This window comes from Lucilia sericata, unplaced genomic scaffold (genome assembly GCF_015586225.1).
Source record: "Lucilia sericata isolate MDLA Ls3-8-SP2 unplaced genomic scaffold, ASM1558622v1 Contig001659F_arrow, whole genome shotgun sequence".
Classification (NCBI taxonomy): domain Eukaryota; kingdom Metazoa; phylum Arthropoda; class Insecta; order Diptera; family Calliphoridae; genus Lucilia; species Lucilia sericata.
In genome coordinates, this window is record NW_023995572.1 from 76,765 (window position 1) to 96,984 (window position 20,220).

Here is a 20,220-nt window from a genome sequence, read left to right on the forward strand (position 1 = left end):
GTCTATAGTCTAGTGTATAGTCTAGTCTATAGTCTAGTCTATAGTCTAGTCTATAGTCTAGTCTATAGTCTAGTCTAGTCTATAGTCTAGTCTAGTCTATAGTCTAGTCTATAGTCTAGTCTATAGTCTAGTCTATAGTCTAGTCTATAGTCTAGTCTATAGTCTAGTCTATAGTCTAGTCTATAGTCTAGTCTATAGTCTAGTCTATAGTCTAGTCTACAGTCTAGTCTACAGTCTAGTCCATAGTCTAGTCTATAGTCCAGTCCATAGTCTAGTCTATAGCCTATAGTCTAGTCTATAGTCCAGTCCATAGTCTAGTCTATAGCCTATAGTCTAGTCTATAGTCTAGTCCATAGTCTATAGTCTAGTCTATAGTCTAGTCTATAGTCCAGTCTATAGTCCAGTCTATAGTATAGTCTAGTAGTAGTTAGTTAGTTAGTTAGTTAGTTAGTTAGTTAGTTAGTTAGTTAGTAGTTAGTTAGTAGTTAGTTGTTAGTTAGTTAGTAGTTAGTTAGTTAGTTAGTTAGTTAGTTAGTTAGTTAGTTAGTTAGTTAGTTAGTTAGTTAGTTAGTTAGTTAGTTAGTTAGTTAGTGTTAGTTAGTTAGTAGTTAGTTAGTTAGTAGTTAGTTAGTTAGTTAGTTAGTAGTTAGTTAGTTAGTTAGTTAGTTAGTAGTTAGTTAGTTAGTTAGTTAGTTAGTTAGTTAGAGTTAGTAGTAGTTAGTTAGTAGTTAGTTAGTTAGTTAGTTAGTTAGTTAGTTAGTTAGTTAGTTAGTTAGTTAGTTAGTTAGTAGTTAGTTAGTTAGTTAGTTAGTTAGTTAGTTAGTTAGTAGTTAGTTAGTTAGTTAGTTAGTTAGTTATGTAGTTAGTTAGTAGTTAGTTAGTTAGTTAGTTAGTTAGTTAGTTAGTTAGTTAGTAGTTAGTTAGTTAGTTAGTTAGTTAGTTAGTTAGTTAGTAGTTAGTTAGTTAGTTAGTTAGTTAGTTAGTTAGTTAGTTAGTTAGTTAGTTAGTTAGTTAGTTAGTTAGTTAGTTAGTTAGTTAGTTAGTTAGTTAGTTAGTTAGTAGTAGTTAGTTAGTTAGTTAGTTAGTTAGTTAGTTAGTTAGTTAGTTAGTTAGTTAGTTAGTTAGTTAGTTAGTTAGTTAGTTAGTTAGTTCGTTAGTTAGTTAGTTAGTTAGTTTAGTTAGTTAGTTAGTTAGTTAGTTAGTTAGTTAGTTAGTTAGTTAGTTAGTTAGTTAGTTAGTTAGTAGTTAGTTAGTTAGTTAGTTAGTTAGTTAGTAGTAGTTAGTAGTAGTTAGTTAGTTAGTAGTTAGTTAGTTAGTTAGTTAGTTAGTTAGTTAGTTAGTTAGTAGTTAGTTAGTAGTTAGTTAGTTAGTTAGTTAGTTAGTTAGTTAGTTAGTTAGTTAGTTAGTTAGTAGTTAGTTAGTTAGTTAGTTAGTTAGTTAGTTAGTTAGTTAGTTAGTTAGTAGTTAGTTAGTTAGTTAGTTAGTAGTTAGTAGTTAGTTAGTTAGTTAGTTAGTTAGTTAGTTAGTTAGTTAGTTAGTTAGTTAGTTAGTTAGTTAGTTAGTTAGTAGTTAGTTAGTTAGTTAGTTAGTTAGTTAGTTAGTGTTAGTTAGTTAGTTAGTTAGTTAGTTAGTTAGTTAGTTAGTTAGTTAGTTAGTTAGTTAGTTAGTTAGTTAGTAGTTAGTAGTAGTTAGTTAGTTAGTTAGTTAGTTAGTTAGTTAGTTAGTTAGTTAGTTAGTTAGTTAGTTAGTTAGTAGTTAGTTAGTTAGTTAGTTAGTTAGTTAGTTAGTTAGTTAGTTAGTTAGTTAGTTAGTAGTTAGTTAGTTAGTTAGTTAGTTAGTTAGTTAGTTAGTTAGTTAGTTAGTTAGTAGTTAGTTAGTTAGTTAGTTAGTAGTTAGTTAGTTAGTTAGTTAGTTAGTTAGTTAGTAGTAGTTAGTTAGTTAGTTAGTTAGTTAGTTAGTTAGTTAGTTAGTTAGTTAGTTAGTTAGTTAGTTAGTTAGTTAGTTAGTTAGTTAGTAGTTAGTTAGTTAGTTAGTTAGTTAGTTAGTTAGTTAGTTAGTTAGTTAGTTAGTTAGTTAGTTAGTTAGTTAGTTAGTTAGTTAGTTAGTTAGTTAGTTAGTAGTTAGTTAGTTAGTTAGTTAGTTAGTTAGTTAGTTAGTTAGTTAGTTAGTAGTTAGTTAGTTAGTTAGTTAGTTAGTTAGTTAGTTAGTTAGTTAGTTAGTAGTTAGTTAGTTAGTTAGTTAGTTAGTTAGTTAGTTAGTTAGTTAGTTAGTTAGTTAGTTAGTTAGTTAGTTAGTTAGTTAGTTAGTTAGTTAGTTAGTTAGTTAGTTAGTTAGTTAGTTAGTTAGTTAGTTAGTTAGTTAGTTAGTTAGTTAGTTAGTTAGTTAGTTAGTTAGTTAGTTAGTTAGTTAGTTAGTTAGTTAGTTAGTTAGTTAGTTAGTAGTTAGTTAGTTAGTTAGTTAGTTAGTTAGTTAGTTAGTTAGTTAGTTAGTTAGTTAGTTAGTTAGTTAGTTAGTTAGTTAGTTAGTTAGTTAGTTAGTTAGTTAGTTAGTTAGTTAGTTAGTTAGTTAGTTAGTTAGTTAGTTAGTTAGTTAGTTAGTTAGTTAGTTAGTAGTTAGTTAGTTAGTTAGTTAGTTAGTTAGTTAGTTAGTTAGTTAGTTAGTTAGTTAGTTAGTTAGTTAGTTAGTTAGTTAGTTAGTTAGTTAGTTAGTTAGTTAGTTAGTTAGTTAGTTAGTTAGTTAGTTAGTTAGTTAGTTAGTTAGTTAGTTAGTTAGTTAGTTAGTTAGTTAGTTAGTTAGTTAGTTAGTTAGTTAGTTAGTTAGTTAGTTAGTTAGTTAGTTAGTTAGTTAGTTAGTTAGTTAGTTAGTTAGTTAGTTAGTTAGTTAGTTAGTTAGTTAGTTAGTTAGTTAGTTAGTTAGTTAGTTAGTTAGTTAGTTAGTAGTTAGTTAGTTAGTTAGTTAGTAGTTAGTTAGTAGTAGTTAGTTAGTTAGTTAGTTAGTTAGTTAGTTAGTTAGTTAGTTAGTTAGTTAGTTAGTTAGTAGTTAGTTAGATCAGGTCAGTCTATTTGAAGTCCAAGTCTTTTTCCCTTTCTAAGTAAATATTCATTTCGAACATCCCATCACTAATTTTCCCATAAGTGCTTTAGATAACATTCCTCTTTCGATAGAGCTTTTGATAACAAAGCTTTTATGTTAACTTTATAACATAATTGTTAAATAAAATACGTAGTTCGTTTAATAAGTTCAAAGCGAAATGTTTTATTTTAATTTATTTTAACTTTAATGGGATTTGTGACAAAAATTACTTTCAAAATCTTAAGAAGTAACCAATTGAAGAAAATCACAACACTTAATATCATTAAGCCTAAACCGGCTAAAACATCCAAACCATGTTTCTGGAAATAACCCATTTTTTGAGCAGGACTTTGTAAATGTGCAGCACCATTATGTCTTAAAACATATTCCGTCCAATAAATAGCCAAATCTAAGGGTTTTATAGGTTGATCGTGGTACCTCACGGAAATTTCTTTGGCTCTTTGTCGATATTGGGGATTATTTAACATTTCTAGTATAGAACTTTTCAGCTGTTCCCGACTGAAGGAGGCAAAATCCAGCCTCAAAGCAAAACCCTGCTGTTGTGCTTTATTAACATTCTGTTGTTGATCGAAAAATACGGGCAGTCCTAATATAGGTTTACCATGATATACCGTTTCAAATGTAGACAAAAGACCGCCATGTGACATGAAAAGTTTAACTTTAGGATGAGCCAATATATCTCCCTGCGGGAACCAGGGAGAGATTAAAACATTTTTTGGTTTTCCGGGTAATTGAGGGTTTTCAAATTTCCATAATATTTTATAAGGTAACGAGGCAAATACCTCATTGAAAATGCGTAAAGTTTCCAAAGGAAAATCTTTACTTTTGATATTAGAACCCATGGAGAAATAGATAACATCTTGTGAGGAATTATTTAAGAAATCATTGATTTCTGCAGTTAAAGGTTTGGGTTCATGCTGTATTTGAATGCCACCCACTTCAATCATATTGGTGACATACGAACGGGGAGAACTTAAGGAAAAATGTTGATTCATTAGAAAGAGAGACATATTGCGGCGCAGCTCAGAAACGGGTTCTTTAATATGGGGCATATAACGATCCACTATATGCTGATGTCGAGGTACATGCACCAAATGATTGTGTATTAGTTCTAATACTTTTTGTAATAAGTTTTGCATACGATTTTTATAAGACATTTGCTCAGTGAAACCGGTAGACATTAAAGGTACATAGGTAAAGGGAGAAATATTACCCAGAAGTTCATCTATTATGGGATCAGTGCCATAGGAAGATATACCTATTATAGGGGCCTTAAAATGTGCACCAAAACTATACCAAGCATCGGTATTAATGGATTCCAGTATAATCAAATCAAAACTTTCAATTTGTAGTAAATTTTGTACCTGAGGATTCTTCATAACGGTGAGAGTAACATTGGTAAAGAAATCCGAAAGAAAAGTAAGTTCATTCCACATATTACGCTCCTCCTGAGCTCCATTAACAAAAACTAGAAAATGTTATAGTTAAGAAAGATATAGAGAAAACTGTTAACATGGATCTGATGCTTACATTCTTGTACATTATGAATTTCCATTACCGCTATATCTCGATAATTTTTAATATTCTCTTTACCGGGATAAGCATTAATAACGGTTAGTTCATGACCCCTTTGCGCCAAAGCTTTTAAGTACGGCTGCACTAATATATATTGAGATCTACCGGGAAATGGAAAAACTGCTAGTATCTTGGCACTTTCATTGATTTTAATAAAACTTAAGAAAATTTCTATAAAAATTATAAGAAATCTCTTATTTAACCTCATTCTTTTTTATTAAATTGTTTTATTTTAGAGAAATAATTTAAATTGCGTTGTTTTTAGCTCGAAATGTTTAATCTAACTGAAAGGGAAAATTAATCTCACTTTTTACAATGCATTACATTTGATTAAAACAATTTAGAATGAATCTCATTGCACCCAATATAGGGTTTTCAAAATCAGATTTGTTAATACCGACATTATAGGAATTTCAATATATAGTAATACGAAAAAAGTCACAGGTGTAAGCCAAAATTTCTATATTTACCCCCATTGTCACCACCTCCAGTTATCGTTTAACTGGTAGTTATTCTTTCAGTTAGACAATTTTTGTAAGAGAACTGTCAATATATCTTAAAGTTAAATTATAACTGAACTTGATGAAAATATGGGTTAATATATTTTTAACTTAAAATACCTCTTGCAACCCCTAATTCTTTCAAAAATATTTCTGAAACTGATAAAATTCTTATCTATTTCTATCTGTAATTATACGAACATAAAATGTATAGTATTTAGTGACGTTTATTAACCGAGTCATTTGTCTGATATTTGTTTTTTTTTTTTAAGAAAAGCTATATTTCACCAAAAAAAATCTCTTTCAGAAATAATAATACGGCAGATCATAATGTGAAATTGTTTTATAACCGATTTATTCTAGCTAAAAAAAGTTCAGCGAACGCCTTACCTTTATATATGAAAATTTTGCGCACTGAAGCGTGTGCCTTATCATTTAGAATATGTATTTGAATATAATAAAAATGTACTAAATATTTGTGATTTCTTTAAATTAAATTTAAATTAATTTTTGCAAATAATAGATTCAAAAATTTTTACTCCCAATCTGTATATGGTATGGACTATAGTGTAGCCTATATATAGTCTTGACTATATTATAGTCTATAGCCTAGGCTGTGGTTTAGTCTATAGTTTAGTCTATAGTCTGGACTATAGTGCAGTCTATAGATTATAGAATACTTATAATCTAGTAGTCTTTAGTTCGGACTAGAGCATAGTCTATAGTCTGGACTATGGTGAAGTCCATTGTTTTGACTAGGGTCTGTCTATAATCTTGACTATAGCTTTTCTATAATCTGGACTATAGTGTAATTTATATATATGTAATTTATATTTTGAACTATAGTTTAGTATACAGTACGGACTATGGAGTAGTCTATAAACTGTATTATAAAGAAGTCTATAGTCTAGATTAGTTTATATTTTGGACTACAGTGAATTCTGTAGTCTGGACTATAGTGTAGTCTTTAGTCTAGTCTGAATTCTGAACTTAAGTGTCTAGTATATGTCTGTACTATAATCTAGCCTATAGCCTAGTCTATAGTCTGACTTGTAGTAAAGCCCATAGTCTGAACTATAGTCTAGTCTATAGTCTAGTCTAGTCTATAGTCTAGTCTATAGTCTAGTCTATAGTCTAGTCTATAGTCTAGTCTATAGTCTAGTCTATAGTCTAGTCTATAGTCTAGTCTATAGTCTAGTCTATAGTCTAGTCTATAGTCTAGTCTATAGTCTAGTCTATAGTCTAGTCTATAGTCTAGTCTATAGTCTAGTCTATAGTCTAGTCTATAGTCTAGTCTTAGTCTAGTCTATAGTCTAGTCTATAGTCTAGTCTATAGTCTAGTCTATAGTCTAGTCTATAGTCTAGTCTATAGTCTAGTCTATAGTCTAGTCTATAGTCTAGTCTATAGTCTAGTCTATAGTCTAGTCTATAGTCTAGTCTATAGTCTAGTCTATAGTCTAGTCTATAGTCTAGTCTATATTCTAGTCTATAGTCTAGTCTATAGTCTAGTCTATAGTCTAGTCTATAGTCTAGTCTATAGTCTAGTCTATTGTCTAGTCTATAGTCTAGTCTATAGTCTAGTCTATAGTCTAGTCTATAGTCTAGTCTATAGTCTAGTCTATAGTCTAGTCTAGTCTATAGTCTAGTCTATAGTCTAGTCTATAGTCTAGTCTATAGTTTAGTCTATAGTCTAGTCTATAGTCTAGTCTATAGTCTAGTCTATAGTCTAGTCTATAGTCTAGTCTATAGTCTAGTCTATAGTCTAGTCTATAGTCTAGTCTATAGTCTAGTCTATAGTCTAGTCTATAGTCTAGTCTATAGTCTAGTCTATATCTAGTCTATAGTCTAGTCTATAGTCTAGTCTATAGTCTAGTCTATAGTCTAGTCTATAGTCTAGTCTATAGTCTAGTCTATAGTCTAGTCTATAGTCTAGTCTATAGTCTAGTCTATAGTCTAGTCTATAGTCTAGTCTATAGTCTAGTCTATAGTCTAGTCTATAGTCTAGTCTATAGTCTAGTCTATAGTCTAGTCTATAGTCTAGTCTATAGTCTAGTCTATAGTCTAGTCTATAGTCTAGTCTATAGTCTAGTCTATAGTCTAGTCTATAGTCTAGTCTATAGTCTAGTCTATAGTCTAGTCTATAGTCTAGTCTATAGTCTAGTCTATAGTCTAGTCTATAGTCTAGTCTATAGTCTAGTCTATAGTCTAGTCTATAGTCTAGTCTATAGTCCAGTCTATAGTCTAGTCTAGTCTATAGTCTAGTCTATAGTCTAGTCTATAGTCTAGTCTATAGTCTATGGTCTAGTCTATAGTCTAGTCTATAGTCTAGTCTATAGTCTAGTCTATAGTCTAGTCTATAGTCTCTATAGTCTAATCTATAGTCTAGTCTATAGTCTAGTCTATAGTCTAGTCTAGTCTATAGTCTAGTCTATAGTCTAGTCTATAGTCCAGTCTATAGTCTAGTCTATAGTCTAGTCTATAGTCTAGTCTATAGTCTAATCTATAGTCTAGTCTATAGTCTAGTCTATAGTCTAGTCTAGTCTATAGTCTAGTCTATAGTCTAGTCTATAGTCTAGTCTATAATCTAGTCTATAGTCTAATCTATAGTCTAGTCTATAGTCTAGTCTATAGTCTAGTCTATAGTCTAGTCTAGTCTAGTCTAGTCTAGTCTAGTCTAGTCTAGTCTATAATCTAGTCTATAGTCTAGTCAACAATACTAATATCGAATAAAAAGCATTAATTTTAGGTACATTGCTTTATTCCAACTACAATATCGTCTATATTTATTAAGATATTAGTATACCTACAGTATTGTTCGAAACCTAAGCAACTTTTTTTGGCATTGTATACAAAGTGCTATATTTTCTATTTTAATTGATTTATTCAAAATTGTATAATTGATAATACATTAATACATACATTATAATAACAACAACAAAAGTTTATTTCCATTTCGCCGTGAGTTACAAGAAAATAATAACTGAACTAACTCCATAAATAGCTGTTCGAAACTTAAGCAACTTTTTGATCTTCTTATGAAAATCTTTGGTCCTTTTTAGTTCCAAACACCTTTATGGAATAGATTAGTTACTAGTGTAGTTCGTAATGAATCCCAAGCGGATTTTAAGCCATTCGCAAGCTACAATGTTTTCTAAAACTGCTAGTTTCGACCCACCGCTTCAGAATGCCGAACAGCATCTCTAAGGGACTTGAGCCGGGATATTTTGATGGACAATCAAATAATTTGGGTCCCATTACTCGATAACTACTCTTAGATCAACTTTGCCAAAGGTTTTGGTTCATTATCATGCTGAAAATCGCAATAAAGTAAGTTGTTGTCAGTCATATAATTCATTTTGTTGGCGAAAAACGTCCCAAGAAGAAAAACAATCCAACTCTGTTTGTGTTTCAACATTAGAACTAACCCTCTTCAAAAATCATGGCCACAACCTTAAATTTTTGCTCTCCATTCATTATTGGGCCTTCACTAAAAGGATATGTTATAATATTTCCTTCAGCCTTTGAGCCTCGCATACTCTGTTTGAATTTAAGAAGGAAAATGTGGACCCGTTTGTAAATGAAACTGTTTTTATTAGTCTTGCGTAATCTATTTCAATATTCTATTGTACAAAATTTTTGAAAAAATCGAATTTCTTTAAGTAATCTCTGTGCCATGTCACTGCGGGATTCATATGCGGTTACATCATCGTACATCAAAGACTTAAAAAAGCATGGAGGTCAAACAATTAAGGTTGTGGGCAAGATTTTTAGTGAGTAGAGTAAGTCCTGATGTTGAAATACAAATAAAATTGGATTGTTTTACTTTCTGGGACATTTTTAGCCAACAAAATGAACCGTAGGATTAAGTACATTGAACAGAACAACTTATTTTATTGCGATTTTCAGCAAGATAATGACCCAAAACCTTTGGCAAAGTTGATGTAAGAGTAGTTATCGTATAATGGGACCCAAATTATTTGATTGTCCATCAAAATCTCCTGACTCAAGCCCCTTAGAGATGCTGTTCGGCATTCTGAAGCGCTGGCTCGAAACTCGCAGTTTTAGAAAACATTACAGCTGTCGAATGGCTTAAAATTCGATTGGGATTCATTACGAACTACACTAGTAACTAATCTATTCCATAAAGGTGTTTGGAACTCAAAAGGACCAAAGATTTTCATAAGAAGATAAAAAAGTTGCTTAAGTTTCGAACAGCTATTTATGGAGTTAATTCAGTTATTATTTTCTTTTAACTCACAGCGAAATGGAAATAAACTTTTGTTGTTGTTATTATAATGTAGACACATAATGTTATTATTATAAATTATTAAATTTTGAATAAATCAATTAAAATAGAAAATATAGCACTTTGTTTACAATGCCAAAAAAGTTGCTTAGGTTTCGAACAATACTGTATATCCATACATCAAATGAGAGCTTGAAATCTCTTCTACAATTTTTCCAATATTTATCTGTAACGTTATATATATATTATATATCGTTGGAAAGGTATTTCAAAGCTCTTTCTAATGATGTATATATTGTCCGGATCGGTTCTTAAATAGAAAAAATATATATATGTATATAACTTTGAAGGTCTATAAATCCATAACTATACATTTGTTGACCAAAAGACATATGTACATATATCATAAATCATAGAATTAAAACGTCTATAAATGGTAAAATTTTTGTCAAAATTGGAGAGTTATACCCAATGTATATTAGTTCCCTGGACTATAGTGTAGTGTTTAATCTGTGCTATAGTCTAGTTTATAGCCCAGTCTACTCAATAGTCCGGACTATAGGCTTGTCTATAACCTAGTCTACTCTTTAGTGCAAACTTTTCTCTGGACAGTAGTCTAATCTATAATCTGGTCAATTTAGATATCATGGAATGTTTTATTTAATTAATTAAACATATAAAAACTCACCTTTAACAAATAGTTGAAAATCCAGCAAATACTGCAAAATTACTATAACACTGCATTTGCCATCTCTGATGTAAATATTAATTCTAATAATACATATTTATTAAACCATTTTATATCTTTTATTAGTGAAAGGGCTGTTTACCAAAAACAACAATATGTTTATGCACTTATATACATTCTCCCACTTGCACTCTCTCACTTGATTTGCACTCATTTTTTTCTTCTTGTTGCTTTTAGGCAAATATAAACAAAAGCAACAACAACACAAAAACCTGCCGCCAAAATATTTTTTTTCATCTTGCTTTACATATTTTTTTGGCAATTTTTTACTAACTTTCTAACACTTTTTTCTCATATTAATTTAACACTTTTCATGGATATTTTTATATAAAACTATTAAGCCTTTATTAAAGAACAAATAAATGCAAAAATATTTTCAAGAAAACTATTATTTTACGCGTTAGATTAATTTTAAAACGACAATTATTCTTCACAACAACCGGCCACTTTTAGAATTTCCAACAAACTAAAGAAGAATGGCAGTAAGTAGAAGGAATAGTAGTTGTCATTGCCATTGTTGTTGTTATTAATATTATATTAGGAGTAATAAATGCAAAAATATAGTGACATTAGTAGAGTTGGATAAATTAGTCAACAGTTAATATTTTTGATAAAAAGAGAAATAAGGAGGCAGGAGGTGTTTTTGTAAATTAAGCAGTTTAATTAAATAGTAATTGTTTAAAATACTTTTCTTTATTTTTAAACTGTTTTTAATGTAAATAAAGGATAAGAATGTATGTAATTACGAAAAATACAAAAAAACTTGGTATTAGAAATCTTGGCCTGCGTAAAAGTAAAAGGGAAATAAAGTCAATAGTGTAGTATATAGTCTAGTCTATAGTCTAGTCTATAGTCTTGTCTATAGTCTAGTCTATAGTCTAGTCTATAGTCTTGTCTATAGTCTAGTCTATAGTCTAGTCAATAGTCTAGTCTATAGTCTTGTCTATAGTCTAGTCTATAGTCTAGTCTATAGTCTTGTCTATAGTCTAGTCTATAGTCTAGTCTATAGTCTAGTCTATAGTCTAGTCTATAGTCTAGTCTTTAGTCTAGTCTATAGTCTAGTCTATAGTATAGTCTATAGTATAGTCTGTAGTCTAGTCTGTAGTCTAGTCTGTAGTCTAGTCTATAGTCTAGTCTATAGACTAGTCTATAGTCTAGTCTATAGTCTAGTCTATAGTCTAGTCTATAGTCAAGTCTATAGTCTAGTCTATAGTCTAGTCTATAGTCTAGTCTATAGTCTAGTCTATAGTCTGGTCTATAGTCTAGTCTATAGTCTAGTCTATAGTCTGGTCTATAGTCTAGTCTATAGCCTAGTCTATAGCTTAGTCTATAGTCTAGTCTATAGTCTAGTCTATAGTCTAGCCTATAGTCTAGTCTATAGACTAGTCTATAGTCTAGTCTATAGAATAGTCTATAGTCTAGTCTATAGAATAGTCTATAGTCTAGTCTATAGAATAGTCTATAGTCTAGTCTATAGTCTAGGCTATAGACTAGTCTATAGTCTAGTCTATATTCTAGTCTAGTCTATAGTCTAGTCTAGTCTAGTCTAGTCTATAGTCTAGTCTATAGTCTAGTCTATAGTCTAGTCTATAGTTTAGTCTATAGTCTAGTCTATAGTCTAGTCTATAGTCTAGTCTATAGTCTAGTCTATAGTCTAGTCTATAGTCTAGTCTATAGTCTAGTCTATAGTCTAGTCTATAGTCTAGTCTATAGTCTAGTCTATAGTCTAGTCTATAGTCTAGTCTATAGTCTATAGTCTAGTCTAGTCTAGTCTATAGTCTAGTCTATAGTCTAGTCTATAGTCTAGTCTATAGTCTAGTCTATAGTCTAGTCTATAGTCTAGTCTATAGTCTAGTCTATAGTCTAGTCTAGTCTAGTCTATAGTCTAGTCTATAGTATAGTCTATAGTCTAGTCTATAGTCTAGTCTATAGTCTAGTCTATAGTCTAGTCTATAGTCTAGTCTATAGTCTAGTCTATAGTCTAGTCTATACTCTAGTCTATAGTCTATTCTATAGTCTTGTCTATAGTCTAGTCTATAGTCTAGTGTATAGTCTAGTCTATAGTCTAGTCTATAGTATAGTCTATAGTCTAGTCTAGTCTATAGTCTAGTCTATAGTCTAGTCTATAGTCTAGTCTATAGTCTAGTCTATAATCTAGTCTATAGTCTAATCTATATTCTTGTCTATATTCTAGTCTATAGTCTAGTCTATAGTTTAGTCTATAGCATAGTCTATAGTCTAGTTTATAGTCTAGTCTATAGTCTAGTATATAGTCTAGACTATAGTGTAGTCTATAGTCTAGTCTATAGTCTAGTCTATAGTCTAGTCTATAATCTAATCTATAGTCTAGTCTATAGTCTAGTCTATAGGCTAGTTTATAGTCCAGTCTATAGTCTAGTCTATAGGCCAATCTAAAGGCTAGTCTATAGTCTAGTCTATGGTCTAGTCTATAGTCTAGTCTATAGGCTAGTCTATAGTCTAGTCTATAGTCTAGTCTATAGTCTAGTCTATAGTCTAGTCTATAGTCTAGTCTATAGTCTAGTCTATAGTCTAGTCTATAGTCTAGTCTATAGTCTAGTCTATAGTCTAGTCTATAGTCTAGTCTATAGTCTAGTCTATAGTCTAGTCTATAGTCTAGTCTATATTCTAGTCTATAGTCTAGTCTATAGTCTAGTTTATAGTCTAGTCAATAGTCTAGTCTATAGGCTAAACTATAGTCCAGTCTATAGTCTAGTCTATAGTCTAGTCTATAGTCTAGTCTATAGTCTAGTCTATATTCTAGTCTATAGTCTAATCTATAGTCTAGTTTATAGTCTAGTCAATAGTCTAGTCTATAGGCTAGACTATAGGCTAGCCTATAGACTATCCTATAGAATAGACTCTATAGCCTATAGTCTAGTCTATAGTCTAGTTTATAGTCTAGTCTTTAGTCTAGTCTATAGTCTAGTCTATAGTCTAGTCTATAGTCTTGTCTATATTCTAATCTATAGTCTATTCTATAGTCTAGTCTATAGGCTAGTCTATAGGCTAGTCTATAGTCTAGTCTATAGTCTTGTTTATATCTATAGTCTATATTCTAGTCTATAGTATAGTCTATAGCTTAGTCTATGGGCTAGTCTATAGTCTAGTCTATAGGCCGGACTAAATTTTAGTCTATAATCTAGCCCATTGTATGATCTATGGTCTGGTCTATTGTTTGATGTAATAATGCAGACTGTACTTACCTGAATACTGGCACGTATATAGAAGTGGAATGGAAGAAAAAAGCTGCCTGAATTATCTCTTTGTTTTTGAAATAAAAACATTATTTCGTTAATACATTTTAAAGATTTTTTTATTTTATTTATGAAATATTTTCACATTTTCATTATAATTATTATTATTTTTTTATTTATTATTTTGAATACTTAAATAACTAATTGGTTGTATGTGTGTGTAAGTGTGTTGTTTTTACGCCTTGATCAAATATGATTTTTTCATGCGTTTTTTGTTGTTTTTGTTTAATTATTTTAATTAATTATTTAATTAATATAACTTAACTGTTAAAATATTATTTTCATACATGATAATGTTTTTTTGTTTTTTCTTTATGATTTATTTATCATATCAGTTTCGTCAATAAGATGTTAAACTATGTTTTGTATGCTTAAATTTTTTTCCTTTTTGTATATAATTTATTTATTTAATATGTAATTTGATTTATGTTTTGTTTTTGTTAATATATAATTTGTTTTGTTTTTGTTTTTTGTATAATTATATAGATTTAGTAACATTTAGCTTTAATTTTTGTTTGTTTATTTATTGAAAGATATTTTTTGGGTTTTTCATTTTTTGAATTTCAGACCAAAAGAAATGCAACAAATAAAAACCTGCAGCATAATTCTAGAATGTTTAATAAAGGGTTTCTTGAAGAGAAATCCTTTTTATATAGATATTTTGGTTTAGTGTTAGATTAAATGGTATTTTTTTGTATTTGATAGATTGTTAGATAGATTTTAAGATTTTTTTATAAAGTTTTTTTTTGTAAGTAGTTTATGGATAAATGAATTGGGTTTTTATAATAAAGATTTTTTTCAGTTTTTTTTTTATTAAATAGTTTTAGATAAGAATATTAATATATAAATAGTAGTGTAAATATAAACAATTACCTTTTTAGGGTTAATTACATTAAATAATTTTACAATTTTTAAGTTGGGCTTTCGAAAATATATAAATTTACATAAATTTGTAAAAAAATCTGTTTTAGATTTAAAAAATACATATAAAATATTAAACATATTTTAATTTTACTTAAAACTTAATAATTTTATTCGAAAACTAAAATGAAATGACGAGATTTTAACATACAGTTTTTTTAGAAATCAAATAAAGGACTAGCAGTTACATTAAATCCGAAAACTTAACATACTTCAAAGATCTTTTCAATATTCCCAGCAAAAACTTACCTTGAAATGTCATTTTAAGTCATTATTTTAACATTGCAGGCAAGTACTTACCACTCTCGCTTACAAATAGTAAGTTAGGTAAGTACTTACTACAATCGCCTGTTGATGGGGAAAAAAACAAAGTGCGAAAATATTATGTCAAGTAAGTTCTTAAATAATATATTATTTGTAAGTCATGACTAGACTCCTTCTAAGCAATGCAATGATCTTGTTTAAAATTTCAGTTTAGAAGCTATAAATACAATATGTCAAGCACTCAAAACACTTTATTTAAGAGCATATTTTTGGTTTCCCTGCTAATGAACTTTAGCGAAAGGTCTATTTTATATTTAGTTATAAAAGTTTAAGGCCTGATAACTCCTTTAATAAGCACATTTATTAGAATATTTAACCACAATATTAAACCTTAACTTGTTTACTATAATTCTCTCAAATTTTATTAAAATCTAAGCTATAGTTTACAAGTTATTAGCCTTTTTGTTAAGCTACTATTTTTAAAAAACTACTAATCACTAAACAACCATAAAATTCAAATCGTTGCATGATAGCAAAACAATAACAACAATCTATCAATCACAAGTTGTTATTGTAAATTACACACAATTTATTTTCCCTTTGTTTACCTTTTTCTTAAACTCTCCTTTAAAAACTAAAGTAAACAAACTCTTCTTCTTCTTATTAGTTGTTATTGTTTTTGGCAAAGCCTGCATTTGTTACTAAATTGCATTGTTTACCTTTTTTTTTTACTAATACTCTCTCTAACTCCCTATTAATTTGCATACTCTCCCACTCTCCCTGAAACTCTTCCCTATTTCTGATTGTTTTTGCATTAGCCTGCAATTGCTTCCTCTTTTTCTACAATTTACTTTAGTTTGACGCGTTACTTTAAAGAAAAAGGAACAAAATTTTATTAATTGTGAAAAAATTGGTAAAAAAAACCAATTTTAATAATAAAGTAAAAGTTTATAAAAAAATGTTAATATTTGTTTAAAAAAAGTGTTTTATTAAAGTTAAAATCGAAAATTCTAAAAAATAACTTTTCATGGCAGTTTTAAGACCTGATGTTGTTAATGGTTGTTGCTTTTCAGTATCAGGGATTGTTGTTGTTGTTGCCATGAAAGGCAACTAAAAAGTGTAAGTTTGTAGTAAAATAGTAAAAGAAATAGCAACAACAACAAATAAAGCAAAGCAAATCTAATCATGTTTAAATAGCTTCTTCTTAATGCAGTCTTTTTGTTTGTTTCTGTCCAAAGTGTGGCCCTGTTAGTGTTTTAATATGTTCAACTAAGTGTTTTCACAAGCTCATGTTAAAATATTAGTGAAAATTGTGGAAAAAATACAACAACAAAAAAGCCGGGCAATTTTTAGTATTTTCATAAGTTTTATAAGTGTCTTGTGATTTTGGTTAAACAAGTGTGGCTCTTTTAGTGTTTTTTAAAGCATTTTAATATGCCTAAGTTGGAGTATAAATAAAAAATCGCTAATATTGCTAAAAAAAATCTTCTAGCTCAAAGGAAATTTAAGTCTAAAAAAGGTAAGTTTTGATTTTATATTTAAAAATTTAGAAAATTAAAATGTTGTTGTTTTGTTATTGCCAAAATCAAAAATGGAAAATTGTATGTGGGAAATTAAGCAGGGATGGAAAAAAACTATATATTTGGTACTTTTTCATTTGAATTTTCTATAATATTGAACCTAGAAACATAAAACTAAGCATGTAGATCCCGGAGTAAATGAGAATTTGACTATATAATAGTCTCTAGTCTTGACTATAGAATAGTATATAGTCTGGACTATAAAATATTTTTTAGTTTTGACTATAGGATAGTCAATAGTCTTGACTATAAAATAGTCTTTAGTTTTGACTATATAATAGTCCTTAGTTTTGACTATAGACTATTCTATAGTCAAGACTCTGTAGTCTTGACTATAGAAAAGTCCATATAGTCTTGACTATAAAATAGTCCATAGTCTTGACTATAGAATAGTCTATAGTCTTGACTATAGAGTAGTCCATAGTCTTGACTAAAGAATAGTCTTTAGTCTTGACTATAGAATAGTCTATAGTCTTAACTATAGAATAGTCCATAGTCTTGACTATAGAATAGTCCATAGTCTTGTCTATAGAATAGTCCATACTATTGACTATAGAATAGTCTATAGTATTGACTATAGAATAATCCATAGTCTTGACTATAGAATAGTACATAGTATTGACTATAGAATAGTCTATAGTATTGAGTATAGAATAGTCTATAGTATTGACCATAGAATAGTCTATAGTCTTGACTGTAGAATAGTCTATAGTCCATAGAACATCCTATATTCTAAACAATATAAAATAGTCTTTAGTTTTGACTATATAATAGTCCTTAGTTTTGACTATAGACTATTCTATAGTCAAGACTATGGACTATTCAATAGTCAAGACTATTTACTTTTCTATATTCAAGACTATAGAGTCTTGACTATAGAAAAGTCCATATAGTCTTGACTATAAAATAGTCCATAGTCTTGACTATAGAATAGTCTATAGTCTTGACTATAGAGTAGTCCATAGTCTTGACTAAAGAATAGTCTTTAGTCTTGACTATAGAATAGTCTATAGTCTTAACTATAGAATAGTCCATAGTCTTGACTATAGAATAGTCCATAGTCTTGTCTATAGAATAGTCCATAGTCTTGACTATAGAATAGTCTATAGTATTGACTATAGAATAGTCCATAGTCTTGACTATAGAATAGTCCATAGTATTGACTATAGAATAGTCTATAGTATTGACTATAGAATAGTTTATAGAATTGACTATAGAATAGTCTATAGTATTGACTATAGAATAGTCTATAGTCTTTACCATAGAATAGTCTATAGCCTTGACTGTAGAATAGTCTATGGTCTTGACTATAGAATAGTCCATAGTCTTGACTATAGAATAGTCCATAGTCTTGTCTATAGAATAGTCCATAGTCTTGACTATAGAATAGTCCATAGTATTGACTATAGAATAGTATATAGTCTTGACTATAGAATAGTATATAGTCTTGACTATAGAATAGTCTATAGTGTTGGCCACAGAACTCGCGGCTATAGAATAATGTATAGTCTTAAACTGTCTATAATATTCACTATCGAACTGTATTTAGTCTTGACTATAAAATAGTATATAGTCTTGACTATAGAACAGCCTATAGTATTGACTATAGACTGGTCTATACTTTAAACCAGGGACATGTCTACAGACTGTTCGGCAGTCGACACTACATATCAGTCTAGAGACTTAAGACTTATGCCTTAAAGTATGTTAATATTTTTTTATTGTTAAGAGTGCTATAATGTAACTGCCAATCATTTTAAATATACATATTTCTTTAGTTTTGTTGATATCGAAGACTATTTTACATTTAAATGTTTGTTTAATTTTTTGTGATTTTTTTTCATGCGTATTTTTACGTTTTTAATGCTAATATTTTTTCGTTTGTTTTAAAATGAGACCTTTCTACAAGTTTTAAAAGATTTGTGAATACTTCAAACAAAGGTGCTATTAAAAAGTTTACATTGATAACATACATCTCTATATTAAACACTTAAAGTATATTTAAGCTTAAATGCCATAATTAGCATATATTTCAATTACTTATTGCAGTTTGTTTTATTTAATAAAGATTTTGACTATAATTTTTTGATTATCATTATTTTCTATAAAATTTGATTATGATGTTGGCCATAAAAAATTATTTAATTCAAAATCGGAACAATTTGTTTATACTTTATAACGATGGATTGGATAGAAATGTGATAAACATCGTTTTAATTATGACAAAAAATAGAAGTGAACTAGAACTGAATTAGAACTGAACTAGAACAGAACTAGAACTGAACTAGAACTGAACTAGAACTGAACTAGAATTGAACTAGAACTGAACTAGAACTGAACTAGAACTGAACTAGAACTGAACTAGAACTGAACTAGAACTGAACTAGAACTGAACTAGAACTGAACTAGAACTGAACTAGAACTGAACTAGAACTGAACTAGAACTGAACTAGAACTGAACTAGAACTGAACTAGAACTGAACTAGAACTATACTAGAACTGAACTAGAACTAAACTAGAACTGAACTAGAACTGAATTAGAACTAAACTAGAACAGAACTAGAACTGAACTAGAACTGAACTTGAACTAAACTAGAACTGAACTAGGACTGAACTAGAACTTAACTAGAACTGAACTAGAACTTAACTAGAACTGAACTAGAACTGAATTAGAACTAAACTAGAACTGAACTAGAACTGAACTAGAACTGAATTAGAACTAAACTAGAACTGAACTAGAACTAGAACAGAACTAGAACAGAACTAGAACTGAACTAGAACAGAACTAGAACTGAACTAGAACTGAACTAGAACTGAACTAGAACTGAACTAGAACTGAACTAGAACTGAACTAGAACTGAACTAGAACTGAACTAGAACTGAACTAGAACTGAACTAGAACTGAACTAGAACTGAACTAGAACTGAACTAGAACTGAACTAGAACTGAACTAGAACTGAACTAGAACTGAACTAGAACTGAACTAGAACTGAACTAGAACTGAACTAGAACAGAACTAGAACTGAACTGAACTAGAACTGAACTAGAACTGAACTGACTAGAACTGAACTAGAACTGAACTAGAACTGAATAGAACTGAACTAGAACTGAACTAGAACTGAACTAGAACTGAACTAGAACTGAACTAAAACTGAACTAGAACTGAACTAGAACTGAACTAGAACAGAACTAGAACTGAACTGAACTAGAACTGAACTAGAACTGAACTAGAACTGAACTAGAACTGAACTAGAACTGAACTAGAACTGAACTAGAACTGAACTAGAACTGAACTAGAACTGAACTAGAACTGAACTAGAACTGAACTAGAACTGAACTAGAACTGAACTAGAACTGAACTAGAACTGAACTAGAACTGAACTAGAACTGAACTAGAACTGAACTAGAACTGAACTAGAACTGAACTAGAACTGAACTAGAACTGAACTAGAACTGAACTAGAACTGAACTAGAACTGAACTAGAACTGAACTAGAACTGAACTAGAACTGAACTAGAACTGAACTAGAACTGAACTAGAACTGAACTAGAACTGAACTAGAACTGAACTAGAACTGAACTAGAACTGAACTAGAACTGAACTAGAACTGAACTAGAACTGAACTAGAACAGAACTAGAACAGACTATAACTAGAACTGAACTAGAACTGAACTAGAAATGAACTAGAACTGAACTAGAACTGAACTAGAACTGAACTAGAACTGAACTAGAACTGAACTAGAACTGAACTAGAACTGAACTAGAACTAGAACAGAACTAGAACTAGAACAGAACTAGAACTGAACTGAACTAGAACTGAACTAGAACTGAACTAGAACTGAACTAGAACTTAACTAGAACTGAACTAGAACTCAACTAGAACTGAATTAGAACTGAACTAGAACTGAACTAGCACTGAAAGAGAACAAAACTAGAACTGAACTAGAACTGAACAAGAACTGAACAAGAACTGAACAAGAACTGAACAAGAACTGAACAAGAACTGAACTAGAACTGA

At 29.6% G+C, this 20,220-nt stretch overlaps 1 protein-coding gene across 1 annotated transcript; it reads right to left on the reverse strand.

Moving 5' to 3' along the window:
• Positions 1 to 3,253: 3,253 nt before the first annotated feature.
• On the reverse strand, positions 3,254 to 4,935 carry LOC119612353 (UDP-glycosyltransferase UGT5-like). The gene is made up of 2 exons (XM_037968156.1): positions 4,624 to 4,935; positions 3,254 to 4,561 (listed from the first exon to the last, which is right to left on the reverse strand). The coding sequence occupies exons 1-2, from the start codon at positions 4,874 to 4,876 to the stop codon at positions 3,261 to 3,263; spliced, it is 1,554 nt and encodes a 517-aa protein (XP_037824084.1). The 5' UTR covers positions 4,877 to 4,935; the 3' UTR covers positions 3,254 to 3,260.
• Between the last annotated feature and the right edge of the window lie 15,285 nt (positions 4,936 to 20,220).

Coding starts and splice junctions, on each gene's coding strand:
- LOC119612353 (XM_037968156.1), bottom strand. CDS start 4,876: ATGAGGTTAAATAAGAGATTTCTTATAATTTTTATAGAAATTTTCTTA. Junction 4,562..4,623: donor AATTCATAATGTACAAGAAT/GTAAGCATCAGA, acceptor AACATTTTCTAG/TTTTTGTTAATGGAGCTCAG.